Source organism: Salvia splendens, chromosome 6, assembly GCF_004379255.2.
Source record: "Salvia splendens isolate huo1 chromosome 6, SspV2, whole genome shotgun sequence".
NCBI classification, from domain to species: Eukaryota; Viridiplantae; Streptophyta; class Magnoliopsida; order Lamiales; family Lamiaceae; genus Salvia; species Salvia splendens.
Genome location: NC_056037.1, coordinates 4,424,093 through 4,444,165, shown reverse-complemented (window position 1 = coordinate 4,444,165; position 20,073 = coordinate 4,424,093). Strand labels below are relative to the sequence as shown.

General features: G+C 36.1%; 3 protein-coding genes across 5 annotated transcripts; 1 reads left to right on the top strand and 2 right to left on the bottom strand.

The window, feature by feature from the left end:
• Window positions 1-242: 242 nt before the first annotated feature.
• On the bottom strand, window positions 243-12,192 carry LOC121807979 (ankyrin-1-like). The gene is made up of 15 exons (XM_042208316.1): window positions 11,529-12,192; window positions 11,347-11,436; window positions 5,996-6,226; window positions 5,848-5,910; window positions 5,606-5,776; window positions 5,388-5,519; window positions 4,727-4,866; window positions 3,808-3,894; window positions 2,922-3,047; window positions 2,523-2,675; window positions 2,140-2,211; window positions 1,549-1,650; window positions 741-911; window positions 577-656; window positions 243-464 (listed from the first exon to the last, which is right to left on the bottom strand). The coding sequence occupies exons 1-15, from the start codon at window positions 11,989-11,991 to the stop codon at window positions 401-403; spliced, it is 2,145 nt and encodes a 714-aa protein (XP_042064250.1). The 5' UTR covers window positions 11,992-12,192; the 3' UTR covers window positions 243-400.
• Window positions 12,193-13,148: 956 nt separating this feature from the next.
• Window positions 13,149-15,029, bottom strand: LOC121807568 (protein WVD2-like 2). 3 transcript variants are annotated; one of them, XM_042207833.1, is made up of 6 exons: window positions 14,969-15,029; window positions 14,204-14,390; window positions 13,911-14,066; window positions 13,758-13,829; window positions 13,567-13,680; window positions 13,149-13,485 (listed from the first exon to the last, which is right to left on the bottom strand). In XM_042207833.1, exons 2-6 carry the CDS (start codon window positions 14,357-14,359, stop codon window positions 13,285-13,287), a joined length of 699 nt encoding a protein of 232 aa, XP_042063767.1. In that variant the 5' UTR covers window positions 14,360-14,390; window positions 14,969-15,029; the 3' UTR covers window positions 13,149-13,284. The 3 variants fall into 3 exon arrangements, with proteins under 3 accessions (XP_042063767.1, XP_042063768.1, XP_042063769.1); XM_042207834.1 differs by having other exon boundaries at window positions 13,582-13,680; XM_042207835.1 differs by lacking the exon at window positions 14,969-15,029 and having other exon boundaries at window positions 14,188-14,341.
• A 3,201-nt stretch (window positions 15,030-18,230) lies between these two features.
• Window positions 18,231-20,053, top strand: LOC121807978 (uncharacterized protein At2g34160-like). The gene is made up of 5 exons (XM_042208315.1): window positions 18,231-18,395; window positions 18,798-18,846; window positions 18,983-19,045; window positions 19,132-19,196; window positions 19,964-20,053. The coding sequence occupies exons 1-5, from the start codon at window positions 18,231-18,233 to the stop codon at window positions 20,051-20,053; spliced, it is 432 nt and encodes a 143-aa protein (XP_042064249.1).
• Window positions 20,054-20,073: the final 20 nt, after the last annotated feature.

Sequence of the window (20,073 nt, the reverse complement as noted above, 5' to 3'; positions counted from 1 at the left end):
TTGACAATGAAGTCCAGCTTAACTGGTAGGGAGTTTGAGTCACCATAGTCACGGGACAAATGGATAACCCAATGGCTAGACACAGTTTGTTTTTCTCAAACCTCAAACTACCGATTGGTTGACAATGAAGTCCAACTTAACTGGTTGGGGGTTTGAGTCACCATAGTCACGGGACAAATGGATAACCCGATAGCACGACAGAGTTGTGTGTTTCTCGAATCTCAAACTACCAACTCTCTTGATTTTGACACAATGAATCAAGGATGGCACTTCATATAAATATTCAGGATCAGAATTCGATAAGAACAAAATATCAATCCAGTATTCACCACAAGAACAAAATTGAGTGTGAAAATGCTAACAAGTAGTAGTTACAGAATAGACCAATAAATATTCTTCATCAAGATTCTTGCTGCTGCTGCTGCTGTGTTGCATGAAATTTTCTTCCAGCATCCACAGCTTCCCTGCAACCCGATAACACACAATGTCAACCAACCATTTTCCAGGTCATCTACTCTTAGATCCAAAAAATGCAACATAATGTTCATAAAAAGGTTAAGAGATATGCCATTAGACCTGAAAGCAGTTACAAGCTCCATATTCTCAGGGTTGAGTGTGACACCATCATAGAAAGCATTGGCTGCGTCCTCAAATTTCTGCAAAATTAAGCATAACAAATGTCAGAAGACAGAAAACATAAATTTGCAATCAATGTGTTGACCGTAGGTACCACAACTCACCTGCAGTAGACGAAGAGCGGCACCCTCACGGTAGCAAGCCTTTGGCCAATCAGGCCTAAGAGCTTTACATGCTCTTGCATCGGCCAAAGCATGCTCGGCTTGTCCAAGACGAAGCCAGCAGAGACTTCTATTGGAAAGCAAAGTAGCATCTGTTGGTTCGAAATCAATTGCCTGCAAATTCATATCAAGAGCAAAAGCCAGTCAGATACTTATACGAAGAATTTACACATTTACAACCCAAGAGCAAATCTATGATAATCCAACATATGATCCATGCACGCCTAGACTTTATATTTAGGTGTGAAACCAGTATTTCATATTATGTTGATAAAACATTTAGATCATGAGGAGGATATTAATGATCAAGTGTTTTATACAGTATAATAATATACACCCTACCTAGGTTAAGATGATCGGTTAAAGCAACTTTGGTCATTTAAATACTAGCCGTATATTTAAATGGTGATTTATGACTAATAGATATGTAGAATCAACTGTAGTAGTATGTTTTACTGGAGCAGCACCCTCGTGTCACATAGGTATGGATGGACAATAATAGAGATAACCTTGTACGTTCCTCATCCTATTTTTTTATTGTCAAGCAAGACAACCTATTTAATTGAACACTGAATTATTCATTACATAACCAATTGTATGTGGTGCTTGGACCAGGAAGCAGTTTTCACTTAAATAAGCATCAAGGTTGAATGGAACACTCACTAGAAAGCAATGCCACAAAGAAAGATTTAAGATCACTGCTACAGATCTAAACCCACATGATATGCTAAGATTAGAAAATAAAATAAACCTGTGTGTAAGCATCAACTGCTTCCATATAATCTTTCCTCCTGAAAGCATCATCAGCCCTTGCCTTAGCTTCAGCAGCATTTTTCTTTGCTTCAGATGACACCTGAGGATTTGAACCATTGATGAAGTCAATAAAGCAGACTTTGAATATCAGCTACATTTAATAAGTATCCAGTGGCATATCCAACAACAGATCTCAACAGCTATGTCCAGTAAGTGTTATTTCACTGCCATCGACTCTCTCTCAGTAAGAGAGTCCAACATAGATATCTGTCAGTTAACTTATCCTCTACTTGGTATGATAGTGATTTTCCCCTTGTCGTATTTTTATTAGTGAGATGAAATCCTTGAATCACATTGCTACCCAAGCTGAAGGGACAACAAATTAATATTTCACAACCACCCCAGTCCAAGACCATGTTAATAACTAACCATATGCACTAACAGATGCAAGGCTTGAGGCAAATGATATTCCAGAAAACAAACAAACTAATATACAGTGACAGGGATTCTAATTTAGAAAATTAAGTCACAAATAAAACAAGAGGAAATACAATCTCACATAAAAAGATGTAGTGTTATCAAGAAATACCTCAGGCAAACTTATCTTGGGAGTTGCAGTATCCTTAAGTCCATTAGATCGTGCAGCTTTTTTATTCTGACCCTGCATTTGTTTAAATAGAAACCACATAAAGTCTAATAAGAAGAAGACATGTAAAACAAGACAAGACCACCCAATGTGGTAGGTTATAGGTTGAAGTAGATAATCTTTTTGCCAAACACACAACGGCAAAACAAAAAAAAGTACATAAATGCTCCTTCATAGGAATAAAAGAAGCTTATTTCTCAAGAATAACTAGCACATAATTACACATAACCTCAATTGTTAAGTTTTCAATGTGGCTTTGACAATAAAAGGCACAGGGATGATCACATCTTTAAATGTGGAAAAGGTAAATCATATGGACTGGGTACCTCCTCTTTCCCTGTTTCTTGTTGCATGTGTTTAAGAATTCCATCAATACTCCATTCTGGAATTGATTCAATTGGGGCTGTTACTGGGAGAAGAATTTCAACAGCTACCTTATTTCCTCTTGAAGCTGCTACCTGAACTGGTTTCAAACCATCCTGCAGCAAGATGAAGCTTAAAGACCAAAGATTTCAATGAAAAGATGACTGCTCAGATTTTCCTTGATTTTCTCCAAAATCCCCTGGTTACAAAGTAACATAACTTGGCCATATTTCAGCAAAATGTTTTAAGATATTACATAAATGTGAACTCATCTAGGCTGAAATTAGTTAGTATAAGTTCTTCTGATACTATTTTTTGTAGTTGATGAGAAAACCGAGGCATGTAAAATTTGCTGGCTTTACCTCATCAATGGCATTAGGATCAGCTCCAGCTAGTAATAAGCAGTTTATGATCTCTGGGCTGCCAATATCAGCAGCAATGTGCAAAGGTGTCGCACCACCTGCAGTGAAGTTCACAGTTGCACCTGCCTGTATGATACAGCAAAGTATGAATTTTTAGATATGCTAACATCCTTGAAAATAGAAAATGTACGACCCTGTAGAAAAATAAGATGCAATAATGTTTCTTATGTGACCAAAGCATGCAAACAAGAAATCAAGCTCTTATCAAATTCTGAAAGTGCACTTAAGAACTACATTTAGAACAAGTTCTAGGCCCCGTTGCACTTAAGTTCTACAGTTAGTAGAATTTCGTTCAAAATTTGAATACTATACTTAAAATTTTATAGCATTTAATCTAAAATTCAGTTTTAGACTTCAAAATGCACAGAATTGTATATTATTCTTTTTATATTCTATATTTCTATATAAAAGATGTGGGTGGGGGGGGGGTTGTAAACTTATGGACTTCAATAAGCTAGGGTTAGCGTCAATTCAACCAGGCCAAAAAGAGCTCAAGAGTAAACATGCCAATAAAATTGAGGCAGAACCCTGTGATTTCAGGTTAGTCTCTCCCATCATCTATCTAACAACTATAGTAATAGAGCAGATAGCATGCAAAGAAGTGTACTAACAAGATACAAGAGAAAGCACCAGCTAATTTTATCACCTTACAACCCTGGCAAAAAAATGCTCAGATGCAACGGGGACAACAAAATTAAGGTTAACCATATAACTTTCTGGTTAGTTAGCCCATCGGGCCATCACCCATTAACAACTATAGCAATAGAGAGAGGATAGCATGCAAAGCAGTATGTATCCTAACAGTAGACACCAGTTAATTATTTACCTTAATTAATAACTCCAAACATGCCAACGAACCAGCTGCAACAGCTGATAATAAAGGAGTAATATCATCTTCAGTCTTAGCATCTGGCTGCAACAAAAGCAGATAAAACCGTTTAAGATTGGGAAAGAAATTGGGAAAAGGTACGATTAGTACAAATCATAATACAATCCAGAACTTTATATTAGGGTACATATCCCCCCTCACCCCTAAAGATTGTTTGGGCGCATTTGAGTGAAATTGCAATTTAAAAATGCAGTTAAACCACATTCTAGTATTTCTACATCATCTTCCTAGTGCAGTTTAGGCATCCATCAGTATGCTAAATCAAGGTCGATGATTTCAAAACCCTATGTAGTCACATGATCAGGTGTTGGATAGACGGAATCCTATCTTCAAATGACACAAGGGCATACGCACACAAAACCCCAACCGGCACCACAGGGAAATAACAAACGTTGGTTCTAATTCTATTGTTCAAATTTTAGAATATAACTATAACTCAATAGTTTCTATTAATGGTAATTAACCAAGCTAAACCATATTATTCACAAGCGTTGGAATTAACACTGTATAAGCTGATACATCCAAATAGAATCTAACAGCCCAAACCTTCCAACAAACATCTCAGATGATGCAGAGGCGGTGCACTTTCTGTAGGCCTTAAAAGAAGACAATATATCTTCGTGTTTACCTTTTCTACTGCACATGATACAAAGTATATTAAATTCTTTAATTAATCTTTATCAAACATATCTGGTTATATCACGAGTTATCTGCCTCTCAGCCAGTAGACCTTGTAGATATTTTATGACAAAACGGCAAGTCCATATGATCTTAAAATGTGTGCCATAAGTGCATAAACATTTCACAGATGGGTAATTAAATTAAACTTGTCAACTTAGTAAAGCAATCAACTTACATTGGCCTTATGTTCTAGTAGTAATTTGACAGAGTCTTGCTGGCCATGACCGGCAGCCCATATTAGCGGAGTACCAGCATCACTTTGAGAATCAACACTTACATCCTTGGAGAGTAAAAACTTTAGAAGCTCAATATCTCCTGCAAGCAAAGTTCAAATTAATCCAACTGTTGAGATTCTTAACAAGAACAACTGAAAGATAATAGAGAACATAACAAGTCCCAAAAAAAATTTATTATAAGAGTGAAATAGGCCGAAATAGGCCGATTATGCTACAACATTGTCAATATGACAGCAATACTATATTTACTATATTTTTCCAGTCCTCAACTAAATGCAGCAGAAATAGATCATTAGACTGCACTAATGGGGATTAATTAGTTACAAGGCAGGTGCTAAAAGATAAAAAGTCGATCTTTGATTAAGCACAAATAGTATTCCCTAATAAATGAAATAATCACATATAGCCAAACCTTGAAAACCGCTACTTGGCTATGTTGAAGGAATTAACTATATTGCAAAGTACTACTCTATGAGATCAGCGGTCTCCATAGCCGGGCCTCAAGTCACACAAATCAAGTCCAACTCTTTCTTTTCCATGCCAAGGCAGCAAAGGAGTAAACAGAATTCAGCTTCGCTTACTAAATGGACGAGAGTATACCTGTTCCAGCAGAATGATGCAGAGCAGTCGTCCCTAAAGCACTTGGTATGGAAGGATCAGCACCATGATCTACGAGGTACTTGGCGAGGGCAGTATGCCCTTGCCGCGCAGCATGCGTTAGAGGAGTATCACCTGAATACCAATACAACAAAGCAGGAAGATGTAATTATCTAACCTCACATTATTAATCAACTGATAACACATGAACACTAATTTACCATCCTCATCCTGCGTATTGACATCCATCTTCAACTCTTCCAGCAGATATTTGCAAACCTCAGCCTGGCCTTCCCTTGCAGCAAAATGCAGTGCCCCTCTCTGATTGGCATCCTTAACATCTGCTACCGTTTGAGCTAGCCCCTTCCCACCATCGAGCTGCTTCGCCAATTCTATCAACAGAAAAAATTAAGCTATAGCTGCAGCGTCCAATTAAAAGAAAACGAGGCTGCAGGCTGCTTACTTTTGAGGAGGGCTAAATTTCCAGTCTGCGCGGCATTGAGGAAGTGTTGAACTTTTTCCCTCACTGCAATCAAAGCATATGAATTTAATGATTCGGAACAAGGATTGAGAATTCGGTTGGTTAGAAAAGAGAAACTTGTGGAAAAAACCTGCTAGAGCATGAGAAGCATCGGGCGCCATGAGTTGATCTCTGGTTTTGGAAAGAGAATTGGAGAAGAAAGATGAAGAAGATTTGAGAGTATGAGCAAATATAAGTGTTTGAATGAGGAGGAAACGAATGCAAGGGGCTTTGCTTTGCAGCAGGGTTTTGGATTCCAGAAAATTCTCGCTAATTGAAATTTGAACCCTTTCCTTATAATTAGTGGCAAATGTCACCCAATAATTTCATAACCTATTATTTTACGGCCAAGGCCAAATTTGAGACTTTTTTAGCTTATCCCACTTCTTCAAATCAAATTTTAGTCACAATATCTAATTAATAGTACTACAGTACAAAATTGGATCACAAGATTCTCAACAATTTATTTGATTAAATAAAAAATTACATAATTTAAATTGATATCCCTTTTGATATATTCGCTCCCATTAGATTTTTACAAAAAATAAATACAAATATAAATTTTAAAAATTAATTTATACTATCAAAATTCGCTCTCCATTAGACTTTTTCGCTATCCCATCTCTTCTTGCGACATGGCCACCTCCTCTTTGTACCGAATATGCGGCCTCGTCTGTGGTCGCCCTGCCTCTATACACCCCTACTGTAGCACTCCGGAAAATTGTGAGTTTTTATTATTATTATTTTCATTTGATGACTTATTTTATTTTAAATAATGTGGATGTTGAATGAGAATTTCTTTTGTGGAAATTGAGTCTATATGTGTTTGAGTTAATTATGTGAAATTAGTTGTTGTGAGTTATGTGAGTTAATGTGATTAAGCTTCCAATGTGTGAATTAAATTAAATGGGATAATGCATAATCATTCTAGCCATTTTATTTGAAATTTTCGGCCCTCCTATTTATTGGAGTTAATACTTTCTTTCTTGGATTTAATTAATTGCTTTGGGATATTTATCCAAATTAAATCCAAACCAAATTATCCATATGCTATTCTACATGATTTTCGACCCCTTGGCCATCTCTTGAGATTTTTGAAACCTCCTAATTTTCGCTCATATGACCTTCAATTACTTGTGCGATTAATTTATTTGTTACCTATTTTATGGGAGTCTTTTCCTACAAGAAATTACCAAATTTAAATCCTATTCCTATTTGATTTGAGGATTTAAGTATTTTTCCTTGATTTTTCCCATTATACACGCCCCTTTTTATTTCCCCACTTGGAGATGCTTGAATTATTTTGTTACCTTATTTATGAGATACTCAATATTTTTTTACTTATTTTGTGAGTATCTTTCTCTCCAAGTAAATACCAAATAAATATCTATGCTAATTAAATAGCAATTTTTGAAAATTACTCCCCCACATACTACACACCTATTTTCCTTTTAATGGTGGGATTTATTCATTGACCTCTATTTTATTCTTCCACAATTTTAATTGCTTTATATAATTGTGGGATTTATCCTAGACTATAAATTAAAAGAACCCTAACCATAGCCCTCATATTTTTGCCTCCATCTTCTCTCCATACCACACGTCTCTCTCTTCCTCTCCTTCTCCACCAATCCTTCACCAATTCCTTGTTCTTGCATCATTGTGGAGTTGGAAATTCAAGATTCATCGAAGAATCGCATCATTCGTCATTCCTACCGATTGTTTTTCAAGAGAGTGGTATACTTTGATTCATCTTTCTCCTTCTTACCATTGAATCCATGTTTCTTGATCCCCTCATGCATATAGTGAGTGTAGAAATCGTAGATCTAAAAATTAATCGATTGGGAAGGATGTTTGCATGAGAAAGTATGTGTATGTGCGTGTATGTATGTGTGTGTGTGTGTGTGAGTTTGTGGATGATTCATTGGTGAATGCTATGTGTAAATAGGAGAATATGATTGTGATGTCGTTTTTGAAGAGGGAATATGTGTTGAAAGCATGAATATGTATGTGTGGATGAATGATAGACAAACCCTAGTTTGTAAATGTTTAGCATGAAAACTGTGGTGTTTGGCCGAACAAACGATCTTATTTTGGCACGAATTTTTAACTGAGTGAAATTTTAAGTGTCTTCTGTGTTGTGTCAAAATTTCAACCTCTTTTGAAGAAAGATGAACTTTTAACGAATTTTTCAATTGAACTGCGCAGTCCTGTCAGAATTTATATTCTCGTCCAGTAAGTTTCGTTTTTGTTTTTGACCGACCTAAAGATGTGATTTTGGTGTGGATTTTTTAACTGGATGAACCTTGATGTTTCTACTGTGTGGTGACCAAATTTTAGCATCAAATGATATCGGATGGATTTTTAATGATTTTTACAAAACGACTGCGTTGTTCTGCCAGATTCATGTCTTGATTGAAATAGTCTTGTTGACAAGTTTTGAATGAAATACATGATACATGTGTGAGTAAGAACTTATCCTATTATGTGTTTCACGTTGATGTATGCCAAAGGGTTCGTTTCGTTTATGATGGTGAACGTTGGGATGGGCAATATAAGAAAATGATGAAAGGAACGATAGGGCATGCATGAGTAATGTGTTGATAGAAAACTGATTGTGTTGTATTGTGTGGTTATGATGTTGATAAGGGTTGTTGTGCGTACGTGGGTACGAAGAGCAAGGATTTCAATAAAGTTGTGAACCGTGTTTGTAAGCAATCGAGGTGGGCTTTCTTTACTAAAACTCTTTTACGTTTCAAAATTATGATATTGGAGATATAAGGGTGGTTTAAAGTGTTATGTCATGCCATGATTGTTTTCGATGTTGAGATTGTTGTCTGATGCCTAGTTCGTTTGAGCTTGCTCCGTTAGGCTATAGGGCTATGTGTGATGTTGAGATTGTTGCCTGATGCCTAGTTCGTTTGAGCTTGCTTCGTTAGGCTATAGAGCTATGTGTGAAACGAATTCAGGTCTGAGTAGGGCCGCAAACCCTATCAGGCTGTGTACACAGGTGGGATCGGGAGCCGTCCTTGCTAGTCGGCTGGTCTCGTAGGCGAATAGTGTGGCCACACTTTCGTCGCACTATGGTAAGAGGATGTGATTGATTGATTGTGGAGAAAGTGGGGAGATTGTTTTGACTGGCCAGTCTACGAAAATGTTTTGTGATACTCGATGATATTCTTTTCTAAAATGTTAAACTCGAGTTCACTATGGCATGGATGACATAACTTTTATCAAATATTTTGGCGTGTGTCCACTGAGTATGTCAAGTACTCAGCCCTGCATATGTTTTCTTTATGTGCAGGTTGAGCGGTGATGTTGCGGCGGATGTTGAGTCGAGCCTTAAGAAATTCAGGATGCATCGTGTCTTCATACATAGGCGTCTCCCTATGACTCTCTAGACACCTTTATTCCGCTGCCTTGTTTCGAATAGTTCTTGATAAAGTCTTTCGTTTTGCTCTACACTACTTTATGACATTAATTACCTTGAGATATTAACCCGCTGCTTAATTGTTTAATCGATTAAAACTTTTCTTTTGAAGCTTTGTTTAAGATGTTGTCTTTCATTGTTTTCCCCTTCTTCTTCCCCGCTCCTTAGTCCCTTCCCTAGTCACGATTTCCCCGTCTTTACTATCCTTAGTAAGGGCGGTCGTGACACCTACGAGCCACGAACACTTCCTCCCTCGTTGCACGTCTCCAATATTGCATTGTACACGAACACGACTTACCATTATCCAAGCTGAAAAATACACTGCATGCATATGGAATTTAACACGACATATATCGCTAAAGAACCTTATGTGCATCCAGAAACTTCATATTGTGGGTGCGATAAATAATTACATCGACTTGGAGATTTAAAATTCAATTTATCTTTTTTTTGGTTATCTGCTTTTTGATATTATTACTTGAAAGCTATTAAAAATGAAAGATATTGGATGTTTGTATAACAATAAATTTATTTTAGATCTAAAAATATTTTAATATTTAAACTAAAACAAAACGTATCATATTTTTATTGAATCCCAAATATGAGCATTAGAATCATCAATTAATAAAGATTTTCAATTATATATGCTTTATTGTGTATAAAATAAATGAGAGAAAATTTAATAAATTATTATATTTTATTAAACATTAGATAGAAACTATAAACAATTGATCAATATTGTATCCAACAATACGTTATTTATTGTGTATAAAATAAATCAGAAAATAAATACATTCCGATATTAATGCACAGGTAGAAACTATAAACAATTATTTAATTGATTAATCAAGATAGAATAAGGTGCAAATAATTAAAGCAGAAAAACAACAAATCAATGCAGAATAGAAGAGAGAAGCAAAAACTACGCAGACAGGACTCGATAGAAGAGAGAAACAGAAGCAACGTTATTTATTGTATATAAAATAAATCAGAAAACAAATACATTCCGACTCGATAGAAGAGAGAAACAGAAGCAACGTTATTTATTGTATATAAAATAAATCAGAAAACAAATACATTCCGATATTAATGCATATGTATAAAGCATAAACAATTATTTAATTGATTAATCAAGATAGAATAAGGTGCAATTAATTAAAGCAGAAAAGCAACAACAAGATAGAATAAGGTGCAATTAATTAAAGCAGAAAAGCAACAACGCCAAGATAGAAGAGCATATTACCACTAAGCTACACCCAGTTTTTGGGTACACTCGTGCTCCCTTGTTCTTAACTAGATCCGCGACGGTGTGCATTAAATATTCCACTTAATATTTTTAGTGGCAAAAAAATCTACATACTAGTACTATACTATCAATAATGTATCGAAAATATCCTATAGCTCAATTTCTAGCATTGTAGTGTCCATGTGGCTGGCGACATGGACATGTGAAAACATGCCTTAGTTTTATCGATGAGTACGTAACCCAAGATCAATTGGTCTGAATATAATGAAAAATCAAGAATTATGGTCGAAAAAATAATCGTTTCTTTGGCAAACTTGAAATATTCAAGGCTTAACAATAAGTTTTCTAATTAGAACAATTTTATCACAGTTACGTGAGCTCGAACATGATAATACAAACAGTAGCATATAATTATAGGACGATTATTTGCACCATATAAGTCTTATATTAGGCCTACATTGCTATCGTAATTCCTAAATCACAATATTAGCAACGCTGCCCTTTTCCGTCCTTGCGTACGTCCCGGCGTGCTTCCACGTTGCCGAGAACGATTGATGCAGTGTTGTAATCATCTACGCTTGCGATTAGACTTACTATCTCGAATCTCTACCATTAGAGGCGATCGGGCGGTGAGGCTCAAATTCTGAACCTCCACCGGCACCCGATTAAGCCTGAGAGGTGATCGTGCAACGTTTGAAAATTAAATGAGCTCTCTCTCTCTGTCTAGATTCAGATTGTGTCTCTAACTAGATAGTCTAATCCATGCCACAGCCTCTAATGGGGGACTGCATCACTGAACATGCTACCGCCTGCGCCCAATGCCGCAGCTTCGTCTTCACTTGTTGAGGATCATCGCCTGATTATAATAACAATTAAACACTCAATCAATTTCATGTTCCGATCATTTTCAAATCTCATGATGAAATTAACCTAGAAACGACGCCGTACCTTTGTTCAAAATTTTCCATGAATCAGAATCCTTCTCGAGAGAGCACGATCGAGGACTCAATGTCGCCGGCGGTGCGGCGCCGGGGCTAGGCAGCGGGCTGGTGAGGAACTGGCGGTTGACGGCGAAGTAGAGATCGAGCGCGGGGATGGTGGTGCACAACCGCTGCCCTTCCTCGGCATTGAATCCGAACCCTAGCTCGATGCATCCCTTGAGCTCGTTCAGATCCTCGTCCGTCAGATCCTCCTCGCTCCTCCACCGCTCCTGCTGCTGGACCTGCCGGCGGCGGCGCTCCCACGCGATGTTGCGCGGCGCCTCGCGCATCGACAGCTGCTTCGTCAGCGTGCGCCACAGCGGCGGCGCGTCCTCGCCCTCGGAGACGTACGACGGAGACGACGACGACGCGGACGACAGAGGTGGTTCGGCTGTTACGTAGCAATCGTATGGATTTTGCGGATCTCCCATTCGAAAACGCAAATGTAGGTATGAGAGTTAGGGAATATGAAAGGAAACACCAAAACCGATCGATCAGCTAGGGTAGCGTGGTGGTGGTGGTGGTGGCGGCGACCGTGGCGGGAGGGGGGTGAAGAACCGCCTCGGGCCGCCGTAGAGGTGGTGGTTCTAGCTCTGTATTAATGGGAAGAAGAATTGAAGGATTCTTCTTTGTTAAGGTGTGATTTTCGATTTTGATGGATGGAGATCAGAAGAAGAAGGTTTGAAGAGAGGAGATGAGAGGGGGAGGCCTTTCATCTGTTTCTGCGCTCAACCCTTCTTTTCTAACCGCCATCTTCCTTTGCATACCAAAATCATCTTTCAAAAATTAAATGACAATTAGTTATTAATTATGTTAATTTTTGTCCATACCGATGCGATTTTTGAATTAGCACATATACTTACATAATAAAACTCCTACTAAAATAGATGTAGTTATTATTTTATTACGACACTACATATTTCTGAATTGTATATTTGATATAATTATTTTATACATTAAATATTTGATACTAGTATGATTTTTTGAATTTTCATTTAACACCATCTTTTGATTTTGTTGCAACGTTGCACAACGTATACTAAAATTTATTGTTTGTAAACGTGTCCCCCAAGAAGTATAATATCTACTTGAATGAAAAGTTAGGTTTTTAAATCATTAATCAATACTACTACTAACACTTATACAATTTATACTCTTTCCGCATTGAATATGAGTCAAATTTGAGTTTGGCGCAAATTTCATAAAATATACTGTAAAAAAAATAAGTAGGAAAAGATAGTATAGTTTGAGTCTCATTTTGAAATAGTTTTATAATAAAATATGAGTGAAAATAGTTAGTGAAATGTGTAATTTATTTAATATAATAAAAAATAAATTGAGACTCTTGTTGGTAGATGGACCAAAATATTAAAACAGGAGTGATGGAAGAAGTATTTGCTTAACTATGGGCCACCCAAGAAGTATAATAATCTTGTTGAATGACGGTCAAAATATTATGCTATAGAATTGATTATGATTTAGTATAATTCCATATGCCAAATTAAGGTTTGAATATAAATTCTTAGAACTTCTCAAATATACACATTTGTGACATTTATTTACGGTGATGTATCTTTGGAATGTTGAAATACACTGTCTGTATCGACAGTACAAAACCTCTTAAGACATATACTATCAGTATGACCATTTAGCCAAACCACATGGATCAATCAACCATGCTAAAAGTGTGAATGAAAGTAGGAAAGAAAAGTGACAAAAAATGATCATATGTTTTGTTGATCTTCATCTTCCTGCTCTTGTGTATCACTCTTAACAGCGCTGCTATTATCACTTGATCTTCGTCCACCAACGTGCTCATTCCCTTTGGCGTGCTCATTCGCTCTGACTACCCCACAACAAGCTTTCCCTGCATCACCGCAGCTCCTCCTCGACAGCTTGGGTGATTTAGGCCGTGTCAGTGGCAGCTGCGCAACACTAGTTTCAACCACCAAAGAGAGACAATGAATAAAGAAGTTGCGAGATTTGCCAAAGTGTTTGTTTGAAACCTTTTTTAGCTCAACCTTAGGCGGAGGAGGCCCTGCGCGATAGAAGCTAGGAACTGGATTTGCTCTGTACATCATGGTCTTCCTCAGCTCCTTTATAGCCGCTTCTTCTTCTTCCTACAGAAACATGAATGATGCTATGATTTTTTTTTTTGTGGTGTTTCATATTTGAAAGTATGTATACTACACTACACCTTTTTTCTAGCTTTGGCTTCGAGTTTCTCTTTCTCCAACGCCTTGTGTCTTTCCTCCAGCTTAGCGTAGTACTAAACATGGCAAGCAATGGAGATTTAACAACATACACATGACAAGATATTAGTTAGAAAGAATAAGGAAGAAAAAACTACCTCCTTGCATTTCTCTAAACGTTCTCCACAGATGAATTTTGGAGCAACGGGAACTGTGGGTTGGAACGTATAAGCCTGCTCTGATGCTGAGCAAGCGTCCTCTTCGTCTGTAACTTCTTCATCCTGCGGTTTCTCTGACATTGTACAAGTGTTTGGCTGCAATCATCAAGAATGATAATCAGAAATGCTCAGTTCTAAGACTTATGGACTACATAAATAATCTTGTGAATAACTCTAGTCTCCTCAATTCAGGCATTCAATCTGAAATCAAACATACAAGGGCAGTAACAAACCGGCGGTTGCTGATCATCAGCACCCGGAGCATCAGTTTGATCAGTGCTTACTGTTTTCTCCCCTGCCTCATTGGTGCTGCTCTTTATGCCTTGCTTATCAGACTCAACACCGGGTTTCGTTTCAAGCTGTAAGCCGCCTGCAACGTTCCTCCCCATATTCGTCCATGAATACAGAGCTCAAGTCACACTACATAGCCATTCTCAATATTCACTATTTTGTTTTGTCCATACATGATAAAACTAGTGTGATTGAGAATCAATTAGCAGAAAAAAAGTCACTCATTATTCTTAAATTGAATTAGGGAGGGTGTCAAAACAAGCCCTACATTTCATAGAAAAACAGCAAATGTATACAACCAGTTATCATAGTTTCTTTAATTTCAAGCTTTTAGGTGTGATTCAAAGCTCAAACACCATTTTTTTCAAATCATGGAATATGAAGCACCTATAAATCACAATATATAAACCATAAATATCTTGAATATTTAAAAAGGAAAAGTAGTGTCTTTTTGTTAGGGCTTAGTATGAACTAGAAATGCAGCAGAAAGGTGAAATCCACAAGAGCAAAAAACATACATTCACAATTCACTTATATATTCATGAAGAAAGATAGATGGAGAAAAAAAAATTGGCAAATAAAATGAAGATCGAACAGAACAAAACACAATTGCAAAATCATGATACATACATGCGTTTCATAAATAGAAAGGCTGCCATTATAGAAAGAAAAAAAAAGCTTCAACAATTGTGATTTAAAATCCTTACAAAAATTATGGTCGGAAAGATCTGCAAGAAAGGGCACCACCACCACCTTAGCAAACCAACGTGAGCTCAATTCTGTTTTTCTGTTTAACTATTTTTTTTTGTTTTGGTTGATGTTTTGTTTTCTTGATGGTCCGTTTATGGCGGGCAGCTGCTGATTTACTCATGGCTCATCGCTTTTTTATACTTCTAAAACATATTTTCATTTTCAAATAAAAGTCATTCAAGAATAAAAATACTACTAGTAGTGGTAATCATTTACGAAATGCGATCAAGAATATAATAATGAAATAGGCTTACGAATCTCATTTTCATCGAGTCGAATTAGATTAGATGTAGAGATGCATGTTTAAATGGGACAATTATGGTTTTAGAAATTAGAGTTGTAATTGTCTCTCATTAACTGAAGTAGAATTAGCATAGTAGCTAGCATATGAAGTTTTACGTGTTTGGTTTGATTCTAGGGTTTTGCAATATCGACTTGTTTATCATTTTTTTTGCAGATCATGAAATCTGAATTTGTCAACAACGCCTATTTTGGTACCCCTCCGGGACCTAAAAACCTAGAGAGATTCAAACAAGCAGATACAGACACAAAGGTAAAACCGTCTTTTAGTTTAAGAGCATCCACAATAGCGCCTAGCGCACCGCCTAGCCGAGCGCCGGCGCTAGGCCGTGCACTAGGCGGTCTATTGCAGCCGCCCAGCGATTTTCGCGAAAAAAAACCGCCTAGCGCTCGGCGGTTTCGTGGCGCTAGGCAGTGTGCTAGGCGATCCGCTAGGCGCTATTGCAGCGTCCGGATCGCCTAGCGCACCGCCTAGCGCGAATTTTTAATTTTTTTTTTTGTTTTCGAAACACTATATATACGCGACTTGCCCGTCATTTTCATTCGCACCACTTGTATTAACGAATACTCTCTCTATCTTAATTTCTGTACAAGATCAACACCTAGAAATGAGTAACGCCGGTGGTAGTGGTGGGGATGCTGAGGAGTACGAGCGTATAATGAACGAAGCGCTAGAGGCCTATACGAACCTTGAGTTATGGGCGCGGAGGAGTGCACGACAGTAGTTTTTTTTGTTAATTATGTAATTTTTTTAATTAATGTACTTTTTAAATTTTAATAATATTATTGAATTTTCTCGTATATGCATCGTAAATTAAATTGCGTATTTTGTGTGATTGTTAATTATTTGTTTTATATAATTTTGAGTGATGTGGCTATTGATGTGGCTGAGCTATTTATGATGTGGCTGAGCTATTTATGATGTGGCAGGAGGATTTTTAGTGTTGATGATGTGGCAGGAGGAGTTTGTGGCTAGGTTATGGCTGAGCTATTGCTGGGCTATTCCTATTGTGGATGGCCTAATGACACGTACCGTGAATATCATTTTCTAGGCTCATTTTTTACTAGTTTCAATTGAGTTGGCATTTTTTTGTAGTGTAAAATGTTTGGTGACTTATAGATTCAGAAAAAAATATCTCTCATTAATCTCAACCTGAGTTAGGGAACATTTTAAAACTAAATTTCATCGATATACAGAAAATGTATACACGTTAGCATAAGCTTTAAGAAGTGCTTCAAAGCTCAAACACCCTGTTTAAAGTTATGGAATATGCACTTATAATAAATCACAATATAAACCTTAAATAGTAGTCATGTGTATTTTAAAAGGAAAGTGGGGCATTTTATAGTTAAGGCCAAGGAGCTTGAACTAGAAATGCAGCCTATTCAATCGATAATATTTTTACATTCTTAAATAGTAATATTTTATTTTATTGAGTTTTTAAATAGAATAAGAATAGAGATTGTCACATTCATTTAATTGAGTTAGAATAAACCAGTTTCTAGCACTCGGAACACCAACAAAAAGAATTTTAAAATTAGGGTTTAACTTTAGGCAAGGGGGAAATCGATGAATTACATAAGAAACTTCATAATTTAAAATTTTAAAAAAATAAAATTTATAGTATTAATATAAAAATACCGACCAAATCAACTGAAGCCAATCATCGACATGTTTTTAAGGCCATCCACTACGCTGTCTCTATACCGTCCCTTAAACTACTATTTGAGGGTCACACTGTACTTTTTTTACTCCATCCCTTAACTAAGGGACGGAACCTGCAATCCGCCGTCCATTAAATTACTATTCATTCAATTTCATTTTTTTATTTTTTTCCAACAAATTCAAATAAACAAACACACTTCATTAAAATTAAAATAACATTACAACTTAAAATTCAAAAAAATAGAAAAAGACATAATTAAAACCCTAAAAAAATAAAAATGACATAATTTTAAAAAATAGAAAAAGATATAATTAAAATCCCACATCGAAATTGGAACATAAAACATTCAAGGATGTCTCTATAAAAGAGAAACAACCAAGAATGAGTTTGTCCCACATCGAGATTGGAACATAAAACATTCAAGGATGTCTCTATAAAAGAGAAACAACCAAGAATGAGTTTGTCTCACATCGAAAGTGGAACATAAAAATATTCAAGGATGTCTCTATAAAAGAGAAACAACCAAGAATGAGTTTGTCCCACATCGAAAGTGGAACATAAAAACATTCAAGGATGTCTCTATAAAAGAGAAACAACCAAGAATAGTTTCATAAATTCGCAAGCCCATCAAATATATATTAGCTATTACGAATTTCTTGTATTCATTTATTTGCAAAAATTATTTTTAAATATAAAAATCAATTTTTATAAATAAAAAATATTTTTTAAAAAATGCATTTTTTAAAAAAATGAATTATTGCGTCAGCATGACGAATCTCACTCGCGGGCCGGCGAGTGGGCGTCACGCATGGCGAAGGGGCGCCCCACGTGGCGCGTGGCGAGACAGCCCGTCTCGTGTCTCGCAGGTATGGGTCGCGGGACGGGCTCGGGACGGGCCGGTGTGCCGCAACGTGTCGCGCGAGCGTTCCTTCTCTCCGCGACGGAACGCGGGACGGTGGCGCGCCGCGTAGTGGATGCCCTAAGTCCGCTTTCGGTGGACTGAGTAGATCAATGTCTCCTAACAGTGTGGAGATCCAATATTTCATTTGCATTTTCCATAATTCAAATGAACCACATAAAATTATTGGGTATGAATTTTGATTGGGTCAATGTGCCAAGTAGCAGCTCCACCAGTTATTCTTACATATTCTCCTCTATACATAGTTAACCAAATATAAATGAGAAAAAAAGAGAAATTTGGAAACTGCAAAAAGTAGAAGAGGAAATATTAGAATTTGTTAATTGAAGGAAAATGACAATAGAAGGAGAAACTGCCGTTATCAAACAAGCAAGCATTGGCAATATTGGCGATGTCAATATGAATGGCAATGGCAATAGCAATGAAAATATCAAGAAAAATAGAATTCAGGTGTCCAATACCAAAAAACCACTATTCTTCTATGTCAATCTTGCCAAGGTTATTTCTACCCCTCTCTTTATCCCTCTCTCTATACACAGTTGGTTAATAGTATTATATGCTAAACGCCATCTCGTTTAGTCCATAATACCTTTATTTTACAAATTAACTAATAATCAAAGTTTGATTTATTCATTATCTTAACTTCAATCAATAAATAAAACAATAAATTGACTTTTAATTTTATTATTTGAAAAATTAATAATGCCAATAATAATTCTTAAAGTGTTAGAAATTTAGAATCAATTAAAAAATAACGATAAGTAGTTTAAACGAGAGGATTGCTCACACGAGACCACTATAATTAATCATAATAAGTGAGGTAATTTAAAATGTAGGAATAATGTAAAACGAATTTGTGTGTATTTGCATTTCTTTGTTTTTTTCCTTCTTGCTATGCAGAGGTACCTACAACAACATCAAGAGATTGAGCTTTCAGCTTTGGGCATGGGTAATTAACTAACTACCTAAACCTAGTTTACACCAATACTTCATCACAAAATAATATTGACTTTTCATTATTTTGCTTAAATATTTGATGAATTTTATATAATCAAGTTAATGATGCTGATGATTGTTCATTACAGCCATCACTACAGTTGTGACGATAGCTGAGATTCTAAAAAATAATGGATTTGTTAATGAGAAGAGTAAGTAATAATATTTCATTAAATTAACTTAGTACTCCATAAGAATTGAACTCAAATTATGATTGGTGTTTGGTTCAATATTTTAGGTATCTTGACTTCAACGGTCGGAACAAAGGATGTAGCCAAGGGTCGTACAGTTCAGAAAGCTAGGGTAAGTATTATTCATGGAAATATTCAATTAATATTCGAAAATTAAAATGACTTCACATTTTGTACACACCAAACTACGTCGTTTTAGTTGAAATCAAGAAGTTATGCAACACTAATACTTGTTGTAATCTTCATCGTTTGCAAAATCGGATTATTGCACGTATTTATCCAGTAACTAATTACAGTCTAACACGTAGATTTAAAGATGGTATGCAAAATCTTGATTTGCCAAAAATCCAACAATTTATAGGCAAACCTTTTAAAATATTACTCTAGTTATTCATAAAACATTCACATTCCTTTCTTGTACTTAGTACATATTTTAAAACACTAACCAGTATTCATGATTTTTAATTAATAATTATGCACTAATAATTATTTCCTGCGCTTTTTCAAGTGTCGCATTTCAAAATTTGAGATTAATATTATAATATCCTCCCCATTCCAAAAATCACCCTCCATCTATCTCACAATAATTGTCACTTTTATTGTGGGCACGAGTTTTAAGAAATATAAAGAAAAATTGATTGGAAAAGTTAGTGGAAGGTGAGATCCACTTTTTATATTGATTTTATAATAAAATGTGAGTAAAGTGAATTAGTGGAATGTGAGACCTACTTACCATTTATGGTAAAAATGAAGTGTGACAATTATTATAGGACGGAGGGAATAGTAAATAATAACTTTAAAAATAAATATATGAAAATACTAATAATAATCATTAAATTAAACAATTGATTCAGAATAATAATAAAATTTATGTTACAGATCGAAATTGTGCTGGAGAAGTCTGAGAAATTCGATAGCCTAATGAGTGCATCACAAAATGCAAATGGAAAAGTTGAAAACAAGCAGTGAGAATGAGGAGTTGGAGCCCT

Bases quoted from the DNA above. Each gene is read 5' to 3' on its own strand.
- LOC121807979 (XM_042208316.1), bottom strand. From the start codon at position 11,991: ATGGGAGATCCGCAAAATCCATACGATTGCTACGTAACAGCCGAACCA. The intron at 2,676-2,921 runs GTAAAGCCAGCA...ATCTTGCTGCAG, and splicing joins ATCCTAATGCCATTGATGAG to GATGGTTTGAAACCAGTTCA. The intron at 1,651-2,139 runs GTATTTCTTGAT...TCAAATCCTCAG, and splicing joins CCAAGATAAGTTTGCCTGAG to GTGTCATCTGAAGCAAAGAA.
- LOC121807568 (XM_042207833.1), bottom strand. From the start codon at position 14,359: ATGGGGAGGAACGTTGCAGGCGGCTTACAGCTTGAAACGAAACCCGGT. The intron at 14,067-14,203 runs GTTTGTTACTGC...TGATGATTGCAG, and splicing joins CTGATGATCAGCAACCGCCG to CCAAACACTTGTACAATGTC. The intron at 13,830-13,910 runs GTAGTTTTTTCT...TGCCATGTTTAG, and splicing joins GTTTAGAGAAATGCAAGGAG to TACTACGCTAAGCTGGAGGA.
- LOC121807978 (XM_042208315.1), top strand. From the start codon at position 18,231: ATGACAATAGAAGGAGAAACTGCCGTTATCAAACAAGCAAGCATTGGC. The intron at 18,847-18,982 runs GTAATTAACTAA...TGTTCATTACAG, and splicing joins GCTTTCAGCTTTGGGCATGG to CCATCACTACAGTTGTGACG. The intron at 19,046-19,131 runs GTAAGTAATAAT...TCAATATTTTAG, and splicing joins TGGATTTGTTAATGAGAAGA to GTATCTTGACTTCAACGGTC.